The sequence below is a fragment of the Fusarium musae genome, chromosome 6 (assembly GCF_019915245.1).
Source record: "Fusarium musae strain F31 chromosome 6, whole genome shotgun sequence".
NCBI classification, from domain to species: Eukaryota; Fungi; Ascomycota; class Sordariomycetes; order Hypocreales; family Nectriaceae; genus Fusarium; species Fusarium musae.
This window is the reverse complement of record NC_058392.1, coordinates 3,953,357-3,975,824: the sequence shown is the minus strand read 5'-3', so window position 1 is coordinate 3,975,824 and position 22,468 is coordinate 3,953,357. Positions and strand designations below refer to the sequence as shown.

General features: G+C 48.5%; 8 protein-coding genes across 8 annotated transcripts; 6 read left to right on the top strand and 2 right to left on the bottom strand.

Annotated features, from left to right (window-relative positions):
- Positions 1-912: 912 nt before the first annotated feature.
- On the top strand, positions 913-2,724 carry J7337_009082 (uncharacterized protein; the record flags this gene model as incomplete). Its single annotated transcript, XM_044826683.1, has 3 exons — positions 913-1,206; positions 1,263-1,386; positions 1,445-2,724. The coding sequence occupies 3 exons, from the start codon at positions 913-915 to the stop codon at positions 2,722-2,724; spliced, it is 1,698 nt and encodes a 565-aa protein (XP_044679600.1).
- A 1,226-nt stretch (positions 2,725-3,950) lies between these two features.
- Positions 3,951-7,484, top strand: J7337_009081 (uncharacterized protein; the record flags this gene model as incomplete). The annotated part of the gene is made up of 1 exon (XM_044826682.1): positions 3,951-7,484. The coding sequence occupies one exon, from the start codon at positions 3,951-3,953 to the stop codon at positions 7,482-7,484; it is 3,534 nt and encodes a 1,177-aa protein (XP_044679599.1).
- Positions 7,485-7,965: 481 nt separating this feature from the next.
- On the top strand, positions 7,966-10,002 carry J7337_009080 (uncharacterized protein; the record flags this gene model as incomplete). The annotated part of the gene is made up of 2 exons (XM_044826681.1): positions 7,966-8,845; positions 8,933-10,002. The coding sequence occupies 2 exons, from the start codon at positions 7,966-7,968 to the stop codon at positions 10,000-10,002; spliced, it is 1,950 nt and encodes a 649-aa protein (XP_044679598.1).
- A 173-nt stretch (positions 10,003-10,175) lies between these two features.
- On the bottom strand, positions 10,176-12,002 carry J7337_009079 (uncharacterized protein; the record flags this gene model as incomplete). The annotated part of the gene is made up of 3 exons (XM_044826680.1): positions 10,176-11,017; positions 11,219-11,369; positions 11,538-12,002. 3 exons carry the CDS (start codon positions 12,000-12,002, stop codon positions 10,176-10,178), a joined length of 1,458 nt encoding a protein of 485 aa, XP_044679597.1.
- Positions 12,003-13,158: 1,156 nt separating this feature from the next.
- On the top strand, positions 13,159-14,329 carry J7337_009078 (uncharacterized protein; the record flags this gene model as incomplete). The annotated part of the gene is made up of 4 exons (XM_044826679.1): positions 13,159-13,180; positions 13,231-13,378; positions 13,428-14,159; positions 14,215-14,329. The coding sequence occupies 4 exons, from the start codon at positions 13,159-13,161 to the stop codon at positions 14,327-14,329; spliced, it is 1,017 nt and encodes a 338-aa protein (XP_044679596.1).
- Positions 14,330-17,529: 3,200 nt separating this feature from the next.
- On the bottom strand, positions 17,530-18,015 carry J7337_009077 (uncharacterized protein; the record flags this gene model as incomplete). The annotated part of the gene is given in 2 exon segments (XM_044826678.1): positions 17,530-17,927; positions 17,943-18,015. 2 exon segments carry the CDS (start codon positions 18,013-18,015, stop codon positions 17,530-17,532), a joined length of 471 nt encoding a protein of 156 aa, XP_044679595.1.
- Positions 18,016-19,057: 1,042 nt separating this feature from the next.
- J7337_009076 (uncharacterized protein) lies at positions 19,058-20,245 on the top strand (the record flags this gene model as incomplete). Its single annotated transcript, XM_044826677.1, has 2 exons — positions 19,058-19,217; positions 19,308-20,245. The coding sequence occupies 2 exons, from the start codon at positions 19,058-19,060 to the stop codon at positions 20,243-20,245; spliced, it is 1,098 nt and encodes a 365-aa protein (XP_044679594.1).
- Positions 20,246-20,794: 549 nt separating this feature from the next.
- J7337_009075 (uncharacterized protein) lies at positions 20,795-22,197 on the top strand (the record flags this gene model as incomplete). Its single annotated transcript, XM_044826676.1, has 2 exons — positions 20,795-21,121; positions 21,184-22,197. 2 exons carry the CDS (start codon positions 20,795-20,797, stop codon positions 22,195-22,197), a joined length of 1,341 nt encoding a protein of 446 aa, XP_044679593.1.
- Between the last annotated feature and the right edge of the window lie 271 nt (positions 22,198-22,468).

The window sequence follows — 22,468 nt, the reverse complement described above, 5'->3', positions numbered from 1 at the left end:
TGCGGTCAAGATTGAATGGAGGATTGTTTAATCCTGCTGCGAGTTGTACTGCCCCAGTTCTATTCCTCTCAAATCATCAATAGCTGGGTGGTATGCCCTATGACGGTTGGATGCGGAAAATGGGCGGTTGCTTTAATACGTGGATATGTAAGGGGCTTGTCAGAGTTTCGTATCCATTGCAACAGGTGTTTCACCGGTCGGCAGGGGTTGTTTCTTGTCCAATCACAAGGCTACAGAAAGAGTGAGGTTTTTGCTTTCGTTAGACGATTTTTCCTTGCACTTTAGCTACTTAATTAAAAGCTGTTGGACCTATCTCGCGCCATAACCGTTAACCGTTTTCAATAAAACTGTATATTATTTTGTTTTATAGAGCGAAGCTCTTACTTGTATTTTTAACTAATAAAGTTTCAGGTCTTGCTTCATTACGGAGTCCGTTCTTACGCTTGTGGCCCTTGGCCCATGCTCTGGAATTGCTGAACGAGCCTTCTCTTTGCAGATGGTCCTGCAGTTCTGGGCCTTGTTCATTCCAAAAACTTGTATGAAGGATATGCGACATTGTAGATGAGCTCCAGGTGATTCATCCGTCGTTTGTCCCAGTTCTTGCCGGCATTGGTAAGTACCTAAGGTAGTCCTCAAGGAGTAAGAAGATACCAAAACTTCATGTCCCCGAGTTTTTACTCTTCCCCTAGGTGGTGTATTGAGAGCTGACAGAGGGCCTCAAACCATTACTTGGATGTGAACTTTGGTGGTCACGCCGCCCAGATCGGAGGCCGGCAAACCTAGAGACCGACCCCACTTCCTGATGAGATATAAATATTTAAGTATTGATCTATAATATCATTTAAACCAATTGCTAAAAAGTTCTAATACTCTTTAGCTCAATTTATCTAAGACATCGACTTTTAGTTCCTTATGGCCATGCGATTCGAGAGGACGTCTTCCGACATAGGAGACTACACCCGTATCAAACACGAACTCATTCCGATGCGCGACGGTGTCAAGCTTTGTGCTGATGTTTTCCTTCCATTCTCGGCGTCCAAAGACGGCCAAAAGGTCCCAGTGATTTGCAGTCTGGGGCCCTACGGCAAGGAGGTCCATGCCTCGTCGTTTGGATTACCTCAGACCCCTATCTATGCTGAGATGTACAAGCACATCAAGCCGCTTGGACCAGATGCTTGCTTTGAGCTATGTGAACCGCTCCTGTGGGTATGTCACCTTGCTAAAATCAGATAGAGGCAAATGCTCATCTCAACAATGTGTAGTGTCAAGAGTATGGCTATGCTATTCTCCGTGTCGACGAGCGTGGTATTGGTAATAGCGAAGGGCGACTCGATCCTTTTGGTCTGGGACGATCATTCGAGATCCAGGCCGACGCCGAAGGCCAAGGTAGGCTATTATCTATTCTCAGTTTACAGATATCGTAAGAAGCTCACCCACCCGCTAGATCTCTACGATGTTGTTGAATGGGCCGCCGCTCAAAGTTGGTCCAGTGGTAAGGTAGCATTTTCTGGCATCAGCTACTATGGCATGGTAGGCTACTGGGCTGCTATGCAGAAACCACCACATTTGACGTGCATCATGTCGTATGAATCAGCCTGTAGTCTCTATCAAGCTGTTCGTCGTGGGGGTATCTACAGCCACAATTTTCAATCTCATTGGTACAACATCGTTATACCCCAACAACGAGGAGCGCGAGATGGGTCACGAACCGAGGAGGAGCTTGAGGCCGACCGGGTGGACTACCCCGGACTCCTGGCAACAAACGAGCATCCTGATGGAAACTGTGTTGGCTTCTTGGAAAAGATTAGATCGCTCTCCGACATAGAAGTGCCGATTTATCTGGCCGGCAACTGGACTGATTCGGAGGTACATCTTCCGGGCAACATTCCCGCCTTCAATAGCGTCGCTTCAAAGCAGAAGTGGCTTGAAATGCATACTGGAAACCATCTAGGTGCATATTATGAGCCAGAGCATATTGCCATGCAGAGGAAGTTCTTGGACTATTTCCTTTTCGACAAGAAGGATAACGGAATGCTGGACGTACCTCGGATCCGGCTTCTTCAGCACCATGGCATCAAGACCCTGTACCGAGAAGACGAGACTTCCTTCCCGCCCTCCGATGCAGAAGATGTATCATTTTATCTCACTCCCGAGAAGCAACTTTCTCTGAATCACCCGGCAGGACAAAAGACAAAGTTGTCCTACCAGGGCTATAAAGAAAACATGACCTTCACGCTTGATTCTCCATTTGCCAATTCTTTCGAAATACTTGGATCTCCTTTTCTTGAGCTTGAAGTCAGCACCAGTGCCAAGGACTTGGATCTCTTCATCTATCTTCGCGCAATCGACGAGAATGGAAAAACGATGGTATTGGGTGGCAACCATGGTGAGCCTATGGATAATTTCGCCAGAGGCTATTTTCGCCTATCACACCGAGATGAGGTTGCCAAAGACTTTGATAAGGGTCGCGTTATTCTTCAGCCTCCCACGCCCAAGTCTGAGGTCGTTCCAGGTGAGGTATACAAGGTTATGGTGCCTATCTACCCGGCAGCATATTTGTTTGACAAAGGTCAAACGCTCTCACTTGAGACAGGTTCGGTTAATACACCAAGCACGATTCCGCCAATGCGTCACGAAGGAGGTGATAGGGTTGCGGAAAGATTTGCTGGGGAAAATATTCTATTCTCTCACGGACGTCTTGTGCTGCCTCGTGTGAGGCGCTGAATAATTTCTCTCATATTAGTAGCTACTGGTAAATGATAGTCAGGGTTGCAGTATGTCAATGAAAGAACACATAGTAAACTACCTGCAAGCTACATCCTGATTTTCTGCGGTCTGCTTGCCTCCATAAAGGGTCAGCGAGACACGCTAAATAGACGCTAAAGCTCATCTGTCAGCCGTAAGCCGCTGTGTCAAAGAACGTACGGCGGGGGATGCACATTCGCCATACAAAATCAGCTCTTTACGTAGGGCGTCTTCTGACACCTCCAGGCCTACCTAAGGCCATTGAGCTTTGGGGCTCACAGCTACACCAACCTTGCAGCGATAAGAAGCCTCGTTGTTTCATTGGCAAGACTCTGTCATTAACGCGATACGTGTTCGCCAATGAGGCCCTGGCTTTCAGCCCGATTATGCAGGTTTGAACGGATTAGATGCGGGGGTGTGTAAGACTGTAGACACAGCCCCAAATGAGTGATGGCATATTTGTGATTGCTGGGCATCAATGGTTCTCTCTCTTACAACAAGGACTACATCTTCGCACCACGGCGCTCAAGTCAAACTTCAGTGGCCTGAAATCATTTGTTACTGTCCTTGAAAGTGAAAGACAGCGCTGGTCATGGAGGTCGTTGGCGTCATAGCGGCGGTTCCAGGCCTTGTCCAGATCATCCAGGCAGTGATAACGGCTGTTCGCGGGTTGTCAAAAAAAGACGTTGCACCAAAGGTAGCCCAGAACCTGATTCAAAGTCTTCAAAATGTTGAACAAATCCTCGAACCTGGAAAGGAACAAGGATTATGGGATAAACCGCAATTCGAACAGCACAAATCAACCATCAAACACTGGACGACAGAGCTAGCCTCCCTCAAGCTTGTTCTTCAGCCGTCAAACATCAAAAAAGACACGCGCAGGTCTCTCAAGAAGCTTTGTCTTGTCTTGACTGAACTCAAAAAAACAGTAAATCAGTGGTCAACTCGTCTGAGCCAGATCCAAACAGAGCTCATATTCATCATGACGAACATTCAACAACAAATGATGAAAGGTACGGTTCCAAGCAAAATATTAACAGATAACTCTAAACATTTCAGATGTATTACGTGAAACTGTCACTGCTCGTTTGCGAGCTGATTTGCATCCCTGTAGCGACAGCTTTATCCCCGACAAAACACCGGGGACCTGCGAATGGATTTGGTCACAATCGACGTTCTCTGATTGGACCAAAAGCTCTCCAGCCATGCCAGATTCCTATCTCAAGCGGGTTGTGTGTATCTATGGCATCAAGGGTTGCGGGAAATCTGTTCTCATCAAGTCTATTGCCCAGAAACTTGGAGAACAAGGCCAGATCGCTCTCCATTTTTCGTTCTGGTCCGGCAATGAAAACCAACGAAAGCTAGAAGACCTCTTGAGAACTCTGGTTTGGCAGACTTTAAGGCGCATCACAGATGCCGACCTTGAAAAAATATCCAAGCTATTAACTCGGAGTGATGGGATCGATAAGAGGAGCCTAGTTGAGGCAGTCCGCATTGCCTTATCTGGTATCAGCAAGAAAGTCTATTGCACCATCGACGGCATTGACGAGTCTACAGAGGACTGGAACAGTGATGCCGACGGCTGTCTTTCAACTGTCCTGGACCTGGTCAAGAATCACGCCAACCTTAACGTGCTCCTAGCTGGCAGGGAACACTCATTACGAACGCTTCTGAAAAGAGCCGTGCCAAGACTGGAGATTACAGAAAGTCTCATACGAGGCGACATAGCCAAGCTAATTGCAGTCGAGATACACGACTCACTCGAAAGCTATTCACCTGTCATCCGAGACGAGGCCCAGAAGAATTTAGAAGTGAAGACTCAAGTTATGTTCCTTTGGGTGACGCTGGTCTTGAAAGAACTGAGGCGTTGCTCTAGTGTCGAAGACATTAGACAAACGCTTCAACAAGTTCCCCACGACCTCGACCGCGAATATCACCGGCTATTGTTGCAACTCGTGACTCGTACCCGAGGATCACTAGCAAAACCTTCGATATCGATGAAGCGAGCGAGATATGTCTTGTCCTCCATCCTAGCCTGTCCTGAGCCTATGACGGGCGAAGATCTATGCTATGCATATGCGACACAGGTCAACGTGAATGGCACAATCGAGAATGACCTCATCACCATTGAAGGTATCATGGATGCATGTGGCGATTTCGTTAGGGTCACAGAAGGTCGCTATCATACCATCCATGCATCGGCATCCGACTTTCTCATGCGACCAAAAGACGAATGGGAATCCGAAGACAAGGATATTTCATATTTCCGGGTCGACCTCGCTGAAGCTCAGGAATCCATGTCTTTGGCTTGCTTCAAGTACATCAAGTCTATAGACCTTGGGTACCCATTAACAGATGGCGGGGCCTCATCTCTGTCGTCAAGATACACCTTCTTCTCCTACGTTGCAAGATACCTTCCATTTCATCTAGCTGAAGCTCTACAGGGCAATGGACAAGTTGGCCCCGAAACATCTAAATTTGTGAGAACACATCACTTCTGCGCTTTGATTGAATACCTCTTGGCAACTAGTCAGAACTCCCTGCCCAACGACTTCCTTGGTTCTATGTACTATTGGAGCGAGATATTTGCTAGGATGTGGATGGAGCTGAATCGAGCTTTCGATCTCGAATTGGACCGTCGAGAAAGAGACTTCGGGAGCCAAGACGAACGGTACCAATCATGGCTCGCTTTAGCGTTTCTAATTCCTGCAGATGCCCAGAGATTGGCTGAACAACAGGCCCAGCCTTTCGCAAGGTCTGCGCGCAATCACCAGAGCGTGGTGGCAGAGACGAGAGGGAAGGCAATCTCTATGTTGCCTCAACATATCACAAACACACATGGCCCTATCATTCAAAGAGTGTCTGGAAGTATTCAGACTCTTTCCCAGATTTTTGCGACCTTCAGAAGTACAGGTGCAGACCTCCTGGCTTCCTCAGCAGAGTCCATGCCGGTTCCAGTGCTTCTCCTCGCGGGCAGGACTGCGAATCGACAAAGGAATCCACTACTCGCAGAGAAGCTAGCTATAATCTCGGTTAATAAGACAAAAGGAAGAGGCGACATCTTTGAATTTTGCAGCTTGCTATTACTTGCAGCAGTGAGATTCCACGCAAATCACGATACCAGTGAAATGAACGTGGAAATGGTGCGCAAGTCCGTTCGAATTGCAAACTGCCTCCCTCCTCAACCACATGTGCAATTACTGAAGATGGAGGCCCTGGAAATCTTGGTCTCGATGCTCTTAAGTTTGGGTAGGAGAGATGAGGCAGACGAATTTCTCCGTTCATTTGAGGATCTTGTTGGAAGGGATCGCAAGAAGTTAGATAGCCGTGTATGGGAGTATGGCATCCGTCATACTGGACTCGGAGCCGCTCACAGAATAGGGGGTCTCCAATACATGGCTAGAAACCTCTTCTTTAGCGGTAACTATACAGTTTCCGCAGACTTCGCTGCTCAAGGTATTGAGATTCTTGCAGACTCGGGATCTAAACCGAAACCTAGAGATCTGGGTTTGCTAGCCATTCATCGAGACTCTCTGTATAAGGCCGGCAAGCTAGATGAATGCATCTCCAGCTGTCAAGAACTACTGGGCCTCTTGACGAAGCTCGCAGCTGAACCTATTGTTACGGATGCTCGATGGCAAACCCAAATGTTTGTAGCGAGGTGTCTCGCCCAGCAAGGAAATATGGCAGAGGCCGACACGTGGTTTCGTAAGGCGGCAGACGAAATGGCGCTTCTCGGCCCGGATCGACGGCACCAAAAAGGCCAAAACTGGTTCTTATTTATGGTGGAAGATGCGGCGCTTTTGGGGCAGTACACGGTTTCTCAGTCCCTGGCCCATGAGCTATTAGAGATGAAAAGGGTCCCGCCCCCTAACGACGAGGCGGACTTGGGTTTTGGGCCGCTTGAGTCGCTTGTTTCTAAGCTCAAGGCCATCGATTGCATAGATCCCGCATATCGGGAATTCCTCCGCTGTCACTCATTATTAATGACAGTGCAGAACGTTCAGAACACGGAAGGGAAGCTGAACTGGTTGGGACGACGACTATGGTCAATGCATGACTACCCGGAATCTTTCAGCAAGAGAATACCTCTACTGAAGCTCAAGTACATCGACACATGCCTCCATCTTGATGATGGATTACTGAACGCCATTGAGGGATATATAATGCTGGGGAATTTCTTCTTCGAGCGAGGAAATACCGAAGCAGCAGATATTGTTTCGTCTGATGCGGCGTCGCGTATCTTCTCAGACATATCCTCAGATGACCCTTCATGGAGTTTCAGATTAGCAAGTCAGGTATACCTCTTCGCTGGAAAGTTTTCCAAGTGTATTCCGTTGCTTTGTAAGGGCTATGAAAAGTCGTTGCATGTTAATGGTGATACAGTCTTCACTTTCGAGATGGAGATGGTTTACGCCTTTACGTACATATACGCACTGGAAGAATTTGAGGAAGATCTCGAGAAGGTCGACTTGCGATTATCCTTTCTGGAAAAGTCTTGCGAGCATTTATCGAAAGCCTCTAGGAGAATGGATTACATAGACCGACACAAGGGTTCACGGTCACAGGAGGAGCAGAGTAATGGTGAATATGATGCTGAACAGAGTAGGAGGGAGAGGATGACAGATCTGAAAGCTCGGCTGGAAGATCTTAATGGAGGCTCTATGTTAACCGAGGCGATGGCTAGGCTGGAGTCCGTGGCGCCGGGAGCGGAGGTGTCAAGGGAGGGTAATTCCTAGTAAAGCAAGAGATGGTTAACTTGAAGATGAACAGGAGAAATGTATTAGCTTGGTTGAGAAGTAGCTGCAAATGTACAGCTTTCTCAGTTGCTTCCACGCCGAAGGACAGATGATTCTAACGGCGGTAATTCCGTAGTGGATATGATAGTAAGCCCTGATTGGCACTGTAACACCCGCTATCGTAGAGTCGGGTTAGCGTTCGGGTTCTAGACTCATTTCTGCAAGGTACAGCCCAAACGGCCCGCTATAAAGATCAATAGTTGTCAATAGTGGCAGCTCGCTAAGCTGAATATTGATCATGGGCCCTGAAAACAGTAAATGTCGGCCGTGATAATGCCAATAGCTTCTGCAAGCTGAGCCTTGGCAAGTCGAGGGCCCATACATAATAAACCAGCATCGCACATTTCCTTTGAAGAGGTAAGCTCTCATTCACTCGTTTCTTGACCAATTTTGTGGTCGCTTTTACAGAGCTCGTTTCAACATGCAGTCTAAGCTTGCTCTCGTGGGCTTGGCCCTGGCTAACTTGGCCGCTGCTGGACCTTGTAAGCCCAGTGGTCCAACATCTGCATCCAGTCTTGCACTTACGACCGAGATTTCCGAAACATCCGAAGTCCCCAGCTTGACCATTCCCCAATCGACAACTACAACGCAAGAAGTCGACATCATCATCACCAACGCCATCGACGGAGGAAGTTTCGCCGCTCGCAATGCCAACAATCCGCCCAGTGGCCTCACAAATTTTGGCGCAACAGGAAATGCAGAGTTTCACGAAGGAGGTTGCTACAAGGCTGACGGCAGTCGCGATGACGGTTGCGCTGCATTGACTGCTTCTGGGAACCCAGCTGGAAAGCGAGATACGGGGTCATTTGCTAGTATTTGGCAGACTCTCAATTCGCTGAGCACTGGGTTTCAGAATACATATACTGTTCAATTCTACTACGCCGTTGTTTCTGGTGGTACTCAGGATTGCACTGTCGCCGCGGCTCTGGGCAATAGGCAGTTCTACTCGCAGTCTCTTTCACCTGTTGGAACAAGCGTATCTTGGACACATGTTCTTGAGCAGGTTGACGCAGAGTCTGCTTCTGCTACGTTTGCCATTTCCATGACATGCTCTGGAAATGGTATCTCTGTTATCTTGGTCGACTCAATCTTCATCTCCAACCAAGTCACCCCCGCCAACATTGGCAACTTTGTCCTCGACTTTGGCGCGCCCACTACAAACCCAGTTTCGACATCTGAAACATTTACCGAGCGAACCATCGATCCCGAAACAACCTCTGCCAGTTTCTCCTCCGAGCTATTTACCGAGAGAACCATGCCCGAGACCACCACAACCGCTCCTCCCAACACCGACACTACACGTACAGCTCAACCCACCGAAACAGCCTGCAAGCCAACATGCGGCCTGCGCAACGGCTTCGACAACAACCCCGCATGGAACTGTTGAGTGTACGGTCTGTACAACGGCTTGACATACCAGCTCTCCAGTCAAGACGGCGACGATGAAACGCGACCTTGGTACGATGGTCCCGAAGACTGTGCCGAGATCTGCAAGACACTGCCTGGGTGCAAATCAGCGGGTTACATGTTCGCTCCTAGGAAGTGCTTCTTCTCAAACAATGTTGTTACTCCTTCCGAGGTTCGCAATATGATGGATGATGGTATTGATGTTGATTGGTATAGCATGGATTGCTTCACATGCTCTTCTTGTGAGAGTGGAGCTGCAGAGACAACTGCTCCAGAGACTTCTTCTATGCCTGTTAACACTGATACGACTGTCGCCCCCGAGTCCACAACCTTTACTACCCAAACCTCTGACAGCCTAACGACTACAACATCCCCAGCTGATACCTGCCTCTACAACCGCGGTCAAGAATGCGAGTTCGACCGCTTCACAGACCACAGCGACACTGTCTGCATGTATGGCGCCCTATTCACCGGCACAACATGGAAAGAACCTCGTGCAGACTATCCCTACCAAGATACTGTCTACCAATGCGCAGCTATCTGCCAAACCCTGAAGAACTGCGCATCATCAGCATATTTCCAGACCGAAAATCGCTGTCTCTTCACCTCCAAGAAAATTCAGCAATCCGACATGGAAATCCACGAAGATGCGCCACAAGACCACGCCGTCTGGAGTCATAACTCCTGCTGGACATGCCCAACCTGCTCAGATACCGCTACTCTTCCCGCAGCGAGATACTGCTCGTACTCACAAGGTGATAGCTGCCGTGCTGTGTCTGGCAAACCAGGTGCGCTTTGTGACTACCAAGGCTTCTGGGAGGCGTATAATCAATGGGATCTTGACACGTATCCTGATCAGAGCTCGCCTGAGAAGTGTGCTGCTATTTGTATGGCGCTGGATTACTGTGTTGGGTCGGGGTATAAGGACGATAGGTGTATGTTTTCGTTTAGGGAGCTCAAGGTAGCGGACTTTAGAGATTGGCCTGATCACTCGAGGGATGGAACGTGGAGTGATAATTCTTGCTTTGAGTGCCCTGGCTGTACGGCTTAGTGGTTGCAAGAGTAGCAAGTATTCTTCACGGTATCATAATTATTTAAGTTGTTCTCCGAGCATCTCAGTTGACTCTATGTTGAAAGTTTAGATAACCTCATACCGAGTGAATACTATAATGGTATAAGGCTACGTGTTGCATGATGTTCCTTCATCCTGTTCGGAGAAAAAGGTCATTCATCATTATTGTACTCTCTCGAGCTCTTCGTCGGTGTCTCGCCACGTCTCAACTGGGCGAAACTGCTAGCAAAAGCACGACAGAATCCACGCCATGCAATCTGCGACACCAGTGTCCTCTCCAAATCTAGAAGGAAACGAACGCAGGGGTCAGAGCCATCTAGTAGTCCAACGCCAGTCAAGTGAACGACACTGTCCTTGCCATTCTCAATCCATCGTTCAATAGCCTCTCTGTCTTGCAATCGATCGAGACGCGTAATTAGCGGACGGGCTGAAGTTGGTGCCAATGATGTACGTGTCTCACTGTAGCAGTATATGTAGCCCATCGCCACCGTGAGGCTGAGCGCATCATAGCACGCAAGGCGACGAGAGCTCCGGGTTATTTTAAAGATACAGGCAGCATGCCATAAGCCCTTTCGCGCCTTGATATCGTTATTTTTGAAAAAGTCATTGAGATGCGTTTTGGACTTCTTCATCTCCTCTTTGTTCGTCTCCCAGCCCGTAGCTGAATGTAAAGTCTCGAGCGGAATCAAATTGAGAATCGCAATCACATGGAAAACAGTGTCTGTAAGATCCCCGAGGTTGGGCATGTTCTTCAGAGTAAATCCATCGATGGTTGTGTTTAGAAGAGCATTTTCGCTCCTACTGAGATCTGGTCTGGGAAGTGAATGGTTCGGCGGCTGTTGAATATCACGACTTGCTGAAGAGTTCAAGTACGATTCAAATGAAGAGTGTAGGAGTTGCGAGGTTCGTAGTTGGCGGTAGTAGTTCCTGTCTTCGACGTATAGCTCGAGAAGAATGACCTTGGCCGCAAAGGTATCTGGCTTACGTTGGTGTCCTGCTTACATGATTAGCCCAGTAATCGCACCACTCGCGGTGATATTCACGATACCTGTACAGTCTTCGTGTCGCGACTTCCACTCTGAAGCATTTTGACACCGCCATAGCTTTTCAGTACATGGCAACTGTCTTGTCGCCTGCCGGAGGTTGAATACCAGCGGGGTACCTAGGAAGATATGGCTCAAACACTCCAACACACGAGCACAAGTGACCAGACGTAGTACACTCTCCTTGGCAATCCAGTTTTGCCATTCTACTTCGTCGTTAAGCCTATCCCGACTCGAGTGTCTGCGTTTGTCGGCTTTGCTAATGAGGTCACAGCACATTGTCGCCAGGCTGCTTCGCTTATGCTGTAGAACAATCTTATCTCTGTGCGAGCCTGAAAATAGCCATAGAACATGTAATAGAAAGACACACTGCACAGTTATCACTTCGGCATTCAATATGTTGTCATATGCCTGGGTTTGGGGGTTAGCTAGCACGTCACGAACAGCGTGGTCATCTGTGACTCTACTTACAGGGAGCTCAACAGCTCGGGCTAGGAGATTAGATAACGCGGAATTATACTCATCTGCACCTTGGATCTCCGAGTAATGACTTCCGACTGCTGCGACAGCTAATAACAATATCCATGGGAGATCTGGGTCCTCCATGCGAGATGGGTGTAAGAATGGGAACTGACAGTCAAAGTACTCAAAGTACAGTTCTACAAATGCGTGTAGGATATCCTTGGGAATGGCTACTGGTGTTGGATCTCGCCGCTGTGTGTTATAGAAGTTATTCAACCCCTCTACAGCATCTTGAGGTATCTCATGGATATGCCCAAAGAGTTCAGCCTCAGCCATTTGCAGACCAATAGCCTCTGGCTCCGGGAACTGGTGGCATGGCTGTGTGTACAAAGAACATATGTTTTCCGGACTTAAATAAGCCTGCCCTGCTTGAATCGAGGTCGCATGCACTGCATCTTCATGAGGCTGTGACATATTGGGTTGATCAAGTGGCATCTCCAATTCATCCATGAACCATGGAAAGGACAATTGGGCCATTGACGAATTCCAAGGCATCCATGAGTTGCCTGTGATGGTCCCAAGGCTGCCAAAATCTCCGTTGAGAACAATGGTATCGGGCAATGTTGGTACATTAGGCCAGCCGGAAGTGTCTGGAACCGTTGTGTATATGGTGCTTGATGCTATTGTCGGCATCCCACTCGTATCAGAGGGGATAGAAGGGGGATTATTCCATTCTTCTGAAGTACCATGAAGGTCACCAGGTATAAAAGCTTCGTCCTGGAAGTCTGCGCCTTGAGCTGCAAGGGGCGATAAAGTAGCGATGTCTTGGCCTTGAGATGGCTCTCCCACGATTATAGCCTCACCATCATCACGTCGTGCACTTAACGCTCTCTCAGGATAAATGCACTCTGAGTTGCGAGTCTCGCATCGCGAACAAGGATGACCTCCATCACAGCTCTGCTTCGACCTCGAACAAGAGTAACAAGCTTGGCCGCGACGACGACGACGTGTTCTAGTCGATCCAGGCTGATTACCATGTAAGGCTCGATGACGAGCAAGAGTGTCACTGCGAGGTGTCAGAGAAAAATAGAGTCGTGCACAGCATGTTTACCGGACCTGCGCGAGAAGGACTTGGAGCAGATGTTGCATTGAAAGGGTTTGAGGCCCGTGTGTCGTAGCACGTGTCGATCACGGTGCTCACGGCGCTGAAACGTCTCTCCGCAGTGATCACAGGATAATTGATTCTGCTCCATAGCGAAGTAGCCCGTTACGATCCGGGTATAGTTTGTTTTGGAGGAGAGGATGGGTTATGGTGAGAACCGACGGGACGGGATATCTCAATCAAGGTGGGGGACTAACCGTGTTTGGATGGTGGATTTTCTTACCCCGCCGGCCCCGCTTACTGCAGGGTATTTGTCGTGAAGCCGTAGGGCGATGCTACTTAATGAATGGGTAGAAGTTAGAAAAATGGCATTATTGTGACTAAGTACTACTAGTTAGTCAGTTACTTATTGGAAGAGTAAGACCTAACTTACACCTTATAATAAGGACAAGGTAGTGAAGCTTCTCAAGCCACAGGCCCAAACATTTCATCACAAAACCCTGGGCAAGCTTCTTATCCATAGAAACTATGACTACCCTTGAGTGGTTTGGTTGGTCTGCACTCTCTTTTCTCTAGAACTACCTGTCACTGACTCAACAGGCGCCACGACTTTCCGACTGCGTGTCCGAGGTGTCACCATCTTCCTCGATACCTGGTTGGACAGACCCTCGATCTTGAAGACTTACCTCTCGGTTGATGATGTGCAAGAAGCTGACTACATCTTCATTTCGCATGCTCATTTCGACCAGTCAGTACCAGTCATCAGAGCACAATATTTCATGTTGACGAATGCGCAGTCTTCCCGGTGCAGATCGAATCGCCATCAAAACTGGCGCCATCATCATAGCGAACAATGAAGCGATCAACCTGCTACGAGAAGCTGGCGTTCCAGAACGACAACTTCTTCCTGTTCAAGGCGGCGAGCGGATTCCGTTATTCACTCGCGAGACCTGGAATAAAGTCAATGCTGACCCATTATTGCTCTGCCCCGCTCCTCCTGGTGCACCTCCACGTCCACTGGATAACCTAGCAGCCTTCTCGGTCGATGTCTGGCCTTCACTGCACTGCATGATGCCTTCAGATCACCCAGAAGTGGTAGACACAGCAACTGTATACAAAGGCTCAGCGAGCCCCTATAGTTGCACGCTTGATATCACCATCGGCATGAAATATGGTCTTCTCAAGATCGGAGAACTCATGCCGCCCGAGAATCTTACACCTGGTCATCGCTCCTTTATCGAATATGTCTCTGATCGAAAGCGCAACGTATTTTCACACAGTGATGGCGGGCAATTGATGTTCAACCTTGTCATCGGTGAGAAAGCATTACTTTGGAGCGCCCATCTTGGAGGGTACGAGGGTATTCTGCGCGATTTACAGCCAAAGCCTAATATTGCGATTATGGCAATTGCTGGAAGGGCTAATCTTAACGGTAGACCTTTTGATGGTTCTGCAGCCGAATTTGCGGCGTTAGAGGTTGGGTGGCTGGGGAATCCGTCTCAAGTAATCTGGTGTTTACATGATGAAGCGTATGTAAACCTACCCGAGAAAATGTGGAGCGAAGGATTGACTGATATATCGCAGATGTATTCCGCCTTGGAGGATCAAGACTGAAGCAGCGACGAGGGCGGTTGAGGCCAATGGCAAGACAAAGGTTTTGACGATGGACTTTGTTAAGCCCGTCAAATTGGACATATAGCTTACGATTAGTAATTGGCGTCCTAGAGAATTCAATGCTACATTAAATCTTCAGAATTAACTCACTGCACTAAGGCGGCTTGCACTGATGACTGTACTCGCATATCGCGTCACTTCTTCACCTATCATAAATTGTGGCATCCTGCCATATCTTCCCCATCCACAATATAGCATGACATAAACTCTGTCTATCCCCCAAATGCCCACTTGTTCTTTTACCGGCCATCTACATCTCGCGAGAAGAAGCGAGCCACGTGCCATGAATCCACCGAGGTGTCTGGTCTGGAACTCTCAAACGCACTACTGAACAGCGGCACCATGATCTAAGACAAAGGGAAGCTTCCATCGATCATGAGGTCGGGTCCGAAGCTTTCTCCAGCACTAAAAATAACCCCTCAAGCTGAGTCCGGCAGCGTAATGCCGAGAAAGGCGCTTGGGACAAACCTTGCAGCTGTTTTGTTCTAGACATACTGTACGTAGACAGATTCTAAGCGGTTAAACATTTCTAACTGACAACTCCTGCTGTCTACCGTTGCACTTAAGCGAGACGTATGTGATGTGATAGGCTGACATGAAGCGAATCATTGAGTTCAAGACTACTGGCATTCTGCCAAGTCTAAACGAGAAAGTGCGTGTTCTCGTTGCTTCGACCCTGAAGGATCCTTGTAATGCCGCGCGATCTGCCCTATCTATTGCTGGACTTGTATCACCTGCAGCTTGAATTACATATACCAGACCCTTGCCATTGTCAGCATATCGTGTTTGCCTTTCATCAAAAACTCTACATATTTATCGATACTGTAACAAGTGTACGTGTTTATCATTCTGGTGGATAGAGAGCAAGCCACCATTCGCACGCTATGCAATTTTGGGAATTCCATCATAAAAAGCCTCTTCCAGACCCCAAAACATGAGTTATTTTCACGGATCTTCGGCCTACTAAGAGACCGTCCTTATCCAGCTGTGGCGGCCGATAGTTACATGCTTTAGTGCAAGCCACGCCGTTCGAATCCGGCATGACAGGTTGACGGTTGGAGATAACGGTTGGACCCCGTAGCCCAAGATGTCTAAGCTAATGAGTAAAGTCTCGAACGATGGGCGCCACCATTTACAAAGGGATGCCGATATCCATGACTCTACAGATAGTAAATATTAATGCTATATTTTATACTGCAGTTACCATCAGTTTGCCGATCTGCTTATTGTCATTGACTAGTTACTATAATTAAAATTATCTGAATTATCGTATAATTACAATATCTAGAGATTTTAATAAAATGTTATAAAAGTTTACAGTATGCTAGATTGGATTACTTGTCTTCTGCACTATTAGCCGAGTTTGTAAATATGGAGTTAAAGGAATGTAATATACACCTTAAGGCCCAATATGGCTAAAGCTTGGAGAAGAACAAATTCTCTCATAATGCGAGAATACGAGACAGACAATGAAAGAAATAGAGCCTTTAAGAAGAGTTGCTCAATTTTATTTTCTCAATTGCATACCATTTACCTCTTTTTATCATTCAATGTTGGCTTACACACCATGAAGGTGCAAGCCGGACTTTTCGCCCTTTGGGCCAGTACGGCAATGGCAGCATCCTGCCAATCAGGTTCTTATACTAGCAGTAATAATGTGGTACTTTCAGTTCAGTGCGATTATGTCATATCGGGCAATGGCTACTACACTGCAGATTCTACCGCGAGCTCCACAGAGCAAGCTTGCTGGGATGCATGCGCAAGCTCTGCGAGATGCGCTGCAGCAAGCTGGGATGACAGCATGAATAGTTGTTCGTTGTTCGACTCAATTGACTCTACAGCTAGTAGCCCCGGCAGCGCATCCGATATAGCTATTGTTCAATCGCAATCGTCCTCGAGCACTTCGACATCTTCAACAACCTCTTCTGCGTCGACTACATCATCAGCGGCACCAGAATGTCAAGCAGGCTCCTATACAAGCCCCAACAACGTGGAGTTTCAAGTCTCATGCGGAGCAAAGATAGTCGGCAGCTGGTCCACAAGCTCAACTAGCCCCACGAGCCTGCAGCAATGCATAGATTCTTGCGCAACTACTACACAACTTGTATGCTTTGCAGTAGCTTGGGATGGGTCCTCTTGTTATTTCTACAGCAAAGGTATGGTAGGGGGGACGAGCCCACAAGTCGGGACTGATGCAGCTATCATGGGATCGACTTCGACTTCGACTTCGTCCATGTCTTCAACGTCTTCGACAACTTCTTCTGCATCGGCTACAACATCAGCGGCGCCGCAATGTCAAGTGGGCACCTATACAAGTTCTACCAACGATGTGCAGTTTAATACTGCATGTGAAAGATATTATGTTGGCACTGAAATATCCAGTGGCTTCGCTGCTGACTTGCAAGGATGCATGGATATGTGCGCAAGCGATTCAAACTGCGTTGCAGTATCCTTGTCATACAGCGACAATGAATGCCACCTCTTCAGTTACACTGACTATTCAACGCCCGGTGCCTCCTGGGATCTGGCGGTTGTTTCTTCGCGGCCATCTTCAACATCTTCAGTCGGCTCAACATCTTCAGCTGATTCAACCTCCGAGGCACCCTCAACAACATCTTCATCACCTCCTGCCTGCCAAAGTGGTACTTACAGTGGTACAATAAATCAGTTCATGATCACATGTGATGCCTCGCCAAATGCATACAGCACAATGAATAGTCTTGGATCCGGATATACCCTGCAGACATGCTTGCAAGCATGCGATGCCGATAGCCAATGTGATGCTGCAACTTTCTCGGAGCAATTTACATACTGCACTCTATTCAATGATGCCTTATCAACCACATACTCAAGCACAGGCACTGTTTACATTTACAAAGTACCCGGAACATCGTCATCAGCTTCAACGTCTTCAGACGTCGCAACCTCAACATCAACATCCTTCACGTCTTCTACGTCTTCATCTGCCTCCTCTACAACATCATCAGCACCACTCACCTGCGCGCAACTCGGCGGCACCTATACCGGTGCTTCTAATACGATATTCGAAGTCACATGTGGAGCGATATTGGGAGGCTCTGCTTCTCCACCGACTCGTGTTGATAGCTTTGAGCAGTGTATGGACCTGTGCCAAGCTGATTCTACTTGCGTTGGAGTGTCATTCTTTACCTCTATGGGTCGTTGCTACTTGGTTGCTGTGTATGTTGGTTCGAGCGCGGCTCCTCCCTATGATGTGGCTATCATCCCAGCCCGATTGCCTTCAACGTCTTCAACGTCTTCAACGTCGTCAGCCGATTCAACCTCAACGTCAGCGGCAGTGACGACCACAGAGTCTTCAACTGAATCCTCTACATCCATACCATCTACATCTACATCTACATCTGCTTCGTCCTCGTCTTCGTCTTCGTCTTCGTCTACGTCTTTATCTACCTCTTCGTCTATGTCTTCGTTTGCTTCATCATCTACATCTGCATCCTCTACATCTTCAACATCTACATCTACATCTACCTCTGCATCATCTACATCGTCTTTGTCTACGTCTACGTCCTCTACAGACATATCGTCTACGTTCATGTCATCGTCAGCTACGTCATCTGCATCTACGTCTTCCACAGCTACACTTCCTACAGCTACCTCACTTACAACTACAACATCCACCCCATCTTCAACTCTATTCATCTCTACAACTTTACCGGCATCCTCAGAGTCCATCTCCACAGAATCGACGTCACAGTCCACGGCGGAGTCCACATCTCAGTCTGAATCTCAGTCTACGTTTCTGTCCACGTCTCTCTCTACATCAAACACTGTATCAGAGTCTACTCTGCCGCCTGCAACATCAACCTCTGCGGGATCTTCTCTCCTTTCTTCTGTTCTCACTCCCACTGCAACCTCGAGTACTGAGACCTCCGCCATCATGACATCTACCAGCACCGAGAACCCAAGCTCCGAGACGTCTACCAGTGAGACAACCGTCTCTTCTACCTCTGCAGCACCGGTAGCAAGTTCAAGCAGCTCCAGTCAAACTACAACCGAGACGGAGTCTACAATACTATCCACCCAACAACAGACCTCGACCGTCACAAGCGTTCCGTCATTGGAATCTTCAACTTCGCCAACCTTGACTACATCGACGACTTCATCAACTCCTTCTGCAAGCCCAATAAATATCCAAGTTCTTGACGGTTATGAGTTTATCGCCTGTCTGCAGTCCGACGAGGGATTTCCAACCTTTACAGAGGTAGCAACCCAGGCCGATATGACAACAGAGATCTGTGTTAGGTTGGCTGCTGGAAGCATTTATATTGGTGTTTATGAACAGTGAGTGTTTTGACAGTTAAGGGTACTCAAGCTAACCCTTCCTAGGACTTGTTATAAGGCTGATTCCCTTGCCGGATCGGAAGTTGTTGAGGGCGCTCGCTGTAGACTTCCATGTCCTGGTAATCCCGGTCTGTTCTGTGGAGGCACGACTGGCGGTGCAGGCAGACGTCGTGCCATTCCGTCTAATCGCCTCTTGACAGTCTACCGCCAATCAGTCTCTTCTTCTTCTTCCTCTTCCTCCTCTTCCTCCTCTTCCTCCTTTTCCTCCTCTTCCTCATCTCCCTCCTCTTCCTCCTCCTCCTCTTCCTCCTCCTCTTCAAGGGCTTCGCAGGCTTCAGGAACAAGGGCGTTGTCATCAACATCCGTGTCAATTGCTCAGACAAGCGCCAAGCAATCAGTCTCCTCTTACTCAGTAGCCTCTCAAAAAACGACTATGTCCACGACTCCTTCGGAGTCGAGATCAATCTCTGGCACTCCATCTCCAATCACACCCGTCCCTATCCGAACGATTCACGTCACCAAGGGTATTACCTACATAGAGATTGTCATTGCAACAACAGTAACCACTGTCACATATGTCACTATCAACCCAAGTCAGCCAGCAGTTCTTATCACTACTTGTATACCGGTAACTCTGGAATACACTCCCTGCAGCTGTGATCATCAAGAATATCCACCAGTAGATATGACCACCATTATCTCGCCTTGCGACGCCTGTGGTTATCAGGGGCAGGATGTTGTTACCATGGTGGTTCCAGTTGCTGCTTGTGAGAGCGGCGCTGTGAACTACAAATCTTCCGGCTGGATCGACGGTGAGGCTGGAAACAACGGATACCCTGATCGGATCCAAGGTCATCAGATTTACACTGGTAGTGAAGGAGATGTCAGCTCCCCACCTCAACCGACCCAGGGCCAGCAGAACGGCGAGGGACTGGGTTACGAGAATGGGCCCTCAGGTATTGAAGCCGCGACTCAGGCATCAGGAGGCAGGGCGCAGAACAAACAGCCAGCCAACCTCCAACCAGCACAAGGCCAAAAGAGCGGCAAGGGACCGGATTATCAGAACGGACCCTTAGGTACTAAGGCCGCCGCCCAGGGACCAGCAGATGAGGCACAAAACAAGAAGACAGCAAGCCTCATGCCGACACAAGGCCAGCAAAATACTGATAGACCAGGTGGTGAGAACGAGGGATCGTCTGTAGCAGTCCAAACTTCGCCAGGGGATAACAACAAGAACCAACCAGGTGTCCCAGCATCCCAATCCGGTGATGCACAGAAGCCTTCCAAACCCTCGCCTCTTCCCGAGGGCCAGCAAGTTTCTTCAGGCGGCCTCGCAAGAGAAACAGGCGTTGGGCCAGCGCCTCAACCCAACACTCCCTCTCGCCCTTCTCAACCAGTGCCTGTTCATGGAGATCACCCAGCCATGTCCACGACGTTCGCTACCGAGGTTGAAGTCACTAAAGAGATTGGGACATCCGAGTCAACACATAGTCTTAGTTCTTTGGGACCTGGTGAGGCTTCATCTGTTCCATCGACGGTTTCTTCGTCTGAAGCATACAGACATCAGATCATGGGCTGGAGTGCGATGGTCGTGATAGTGGTAATGGCGCTGTTACTTTAACGAAGTGTACTGGTTTAGTTGTTAGCCACATGTGCTTCTTTCTTTTCATTCGGCTTGTGGCTAGGGGCGTGATTCATTAGAGAAAACCTATTTATTTCGAGAGTTAACAAGAGTTTAATTGATTTTGTCCGAGTTAGCCCGACGTCCTATCCTCTGCTAGCAGCATGGGGCCCTGAATGGCGAAGGAATCAAAGCGGTTTAGCTGACCACTCTTCCCCTCTCAGACTAAGTTTGAACGGAATCTGCAACACCATCCCCCGCGCGGCCCCGTCGGCTACAGGCTAAACACCGTGGGGGACTCTGCTAGGCCGATGTGCCTCCGCCGGCGACTAATCTCGAGCGTCAATTCCCCTCGTGTCTAGTTGCTGTCAAAACTACAGTGTTGCTTGGTAATCTGCCTTCTATCGGCTCGGTACGGGTGCAGACTCCGTGATTCCGGTTCTCTATGACTACCTCAGCACAAACTCCCAGTTTACAAGTATTGCTTCGACATCATTGCAAGTATACCTCAATACACTCTGAAAAAGCTGACTGGAGCGGTAAATCGTCATGGCCCAAACTGAGAGTTCCCTTTCAAGCTCTGTCAGACCAGGCATGGACCTCGAGGTATCCGAAAAGAGTCCCCGGGTCGAGACACTGCCAGAGTCTCAACCAGTATCTCCCGTCACGGAGGCTGAGTATCCCGAGGGAGGCAGGGACGCATGGCTCGTCGTAGTTGGAGGCTGGTTCGGTCTCTTCTGCACCTTTGGCCTCGTAACCTGCGTCGGCGTGTTTCTTGAGTACTACCAGGCCAGTCCTTTGGCAGACTATAGCCCCAGCGCCATTAGTTGGATCACGAGTTTGCAGGTCTTCTTCCAAGTCGGTGGTTCAGCAGTTGTAGGTCGCCTCTTCAATCACATCGACAGTTTAGAAACTGAAGCTAACAACGCGGCTCATAGTGGGGTCGTGTCTACGATTCATACGGCCCTCGATATCTTCTCCTCATCGGCGCACCAGTATACGTCTTTGGCATAATGATGCTCTCTTTATCCACGCAGTACTACCAGATACTCCTCTCCCAAGCTCTACTCAGTTCAATGGGCTCAGGCGCCGTCTTCACCGCCTCCCTCACATCGACAACATCATGGTTCAGAAAGAAGCGGGGAACGGTCTTTGGCATAGTCAACTCTGGATCTTCAGCCGGTGGTATAGTGCTGCCCGTCATGCTATCTCGCCTATTCAATAGTATAGGCTTCGGCTGGACTTTGAGGGCTGTTGGATTCATGTTCTTGGCATTCATGGCGATTTCGTGCGTGTTGATCAAGTCGCGTACTCCCCCGAAACCTCGTCCTTTCTCATTGTCGGACTATCAGAGATGTTTCAAGGAGCCAGTAATGTTGTTGACAATGCTTGGTGGCTTTCTCTTCTTCTGGGGAATGTTTCTGCCTCTGAACTATATCATCATCCAAGCAAAGGCGAGCGGCGTTTCGCCAGATCTTGTCCCATATCTTCTACCCCTCATCAACGGCATCAGTCTCATCGGTCGCTTGACAGCTGGTGCACTAGCAGATATCATCGGCCAGTTCAACTGCATGTTGATAATTACTGCATTCACTGGTATCTTGACCCTAGTCCTGTGGATTCCGGGAAGTCAGAGCACGGGAGCTATCATGGCATATGCTGTTGCCTTTGGCTACGGCTCAGGTGGCTACGTGTCTATCTTTCCTGGCTGTGTTGGACAGATCAGCCCGATTGAAGAGATTGGAACACGCATTGGCCTAGCGTCGCTTGTAAATGCATTCGGGGCTTTGACGGGTAGTCCGCTTGGTGGTGCGTTGATCTCGGATAAGAGCGGTAGTGGGAATAGCTTCATGGGCTTGCAGCTGTTTTGTGGCTGTACAATGATTGCTTCAGTGTTTGCATATGGAGCTGCACGGTATCTCCAGGCTGGTCTGAAGTGGAAGAAGGTCTAGAGTTCTGCATCAGATGCTGCATGACCTGTAGTTTTAAGCTATGTATCTTCTATCTGCTAGTAATAGAAACCTATAGTCAACTATACGGTATGCCTTACATAATCCTGCTGTTTGTATACTTTGATAGTCTCGCCTAGTCGAGCGCATACTAATAACAGTAGCTCAGACTGTCATAGCCTCTTGTCACATATAATTACCAATGCCTACAGTGACTCGGCGTTGGCCTGTGCAAGGATTCAAGGCTTAATTATGCAGATAGCGGACAGCTTAA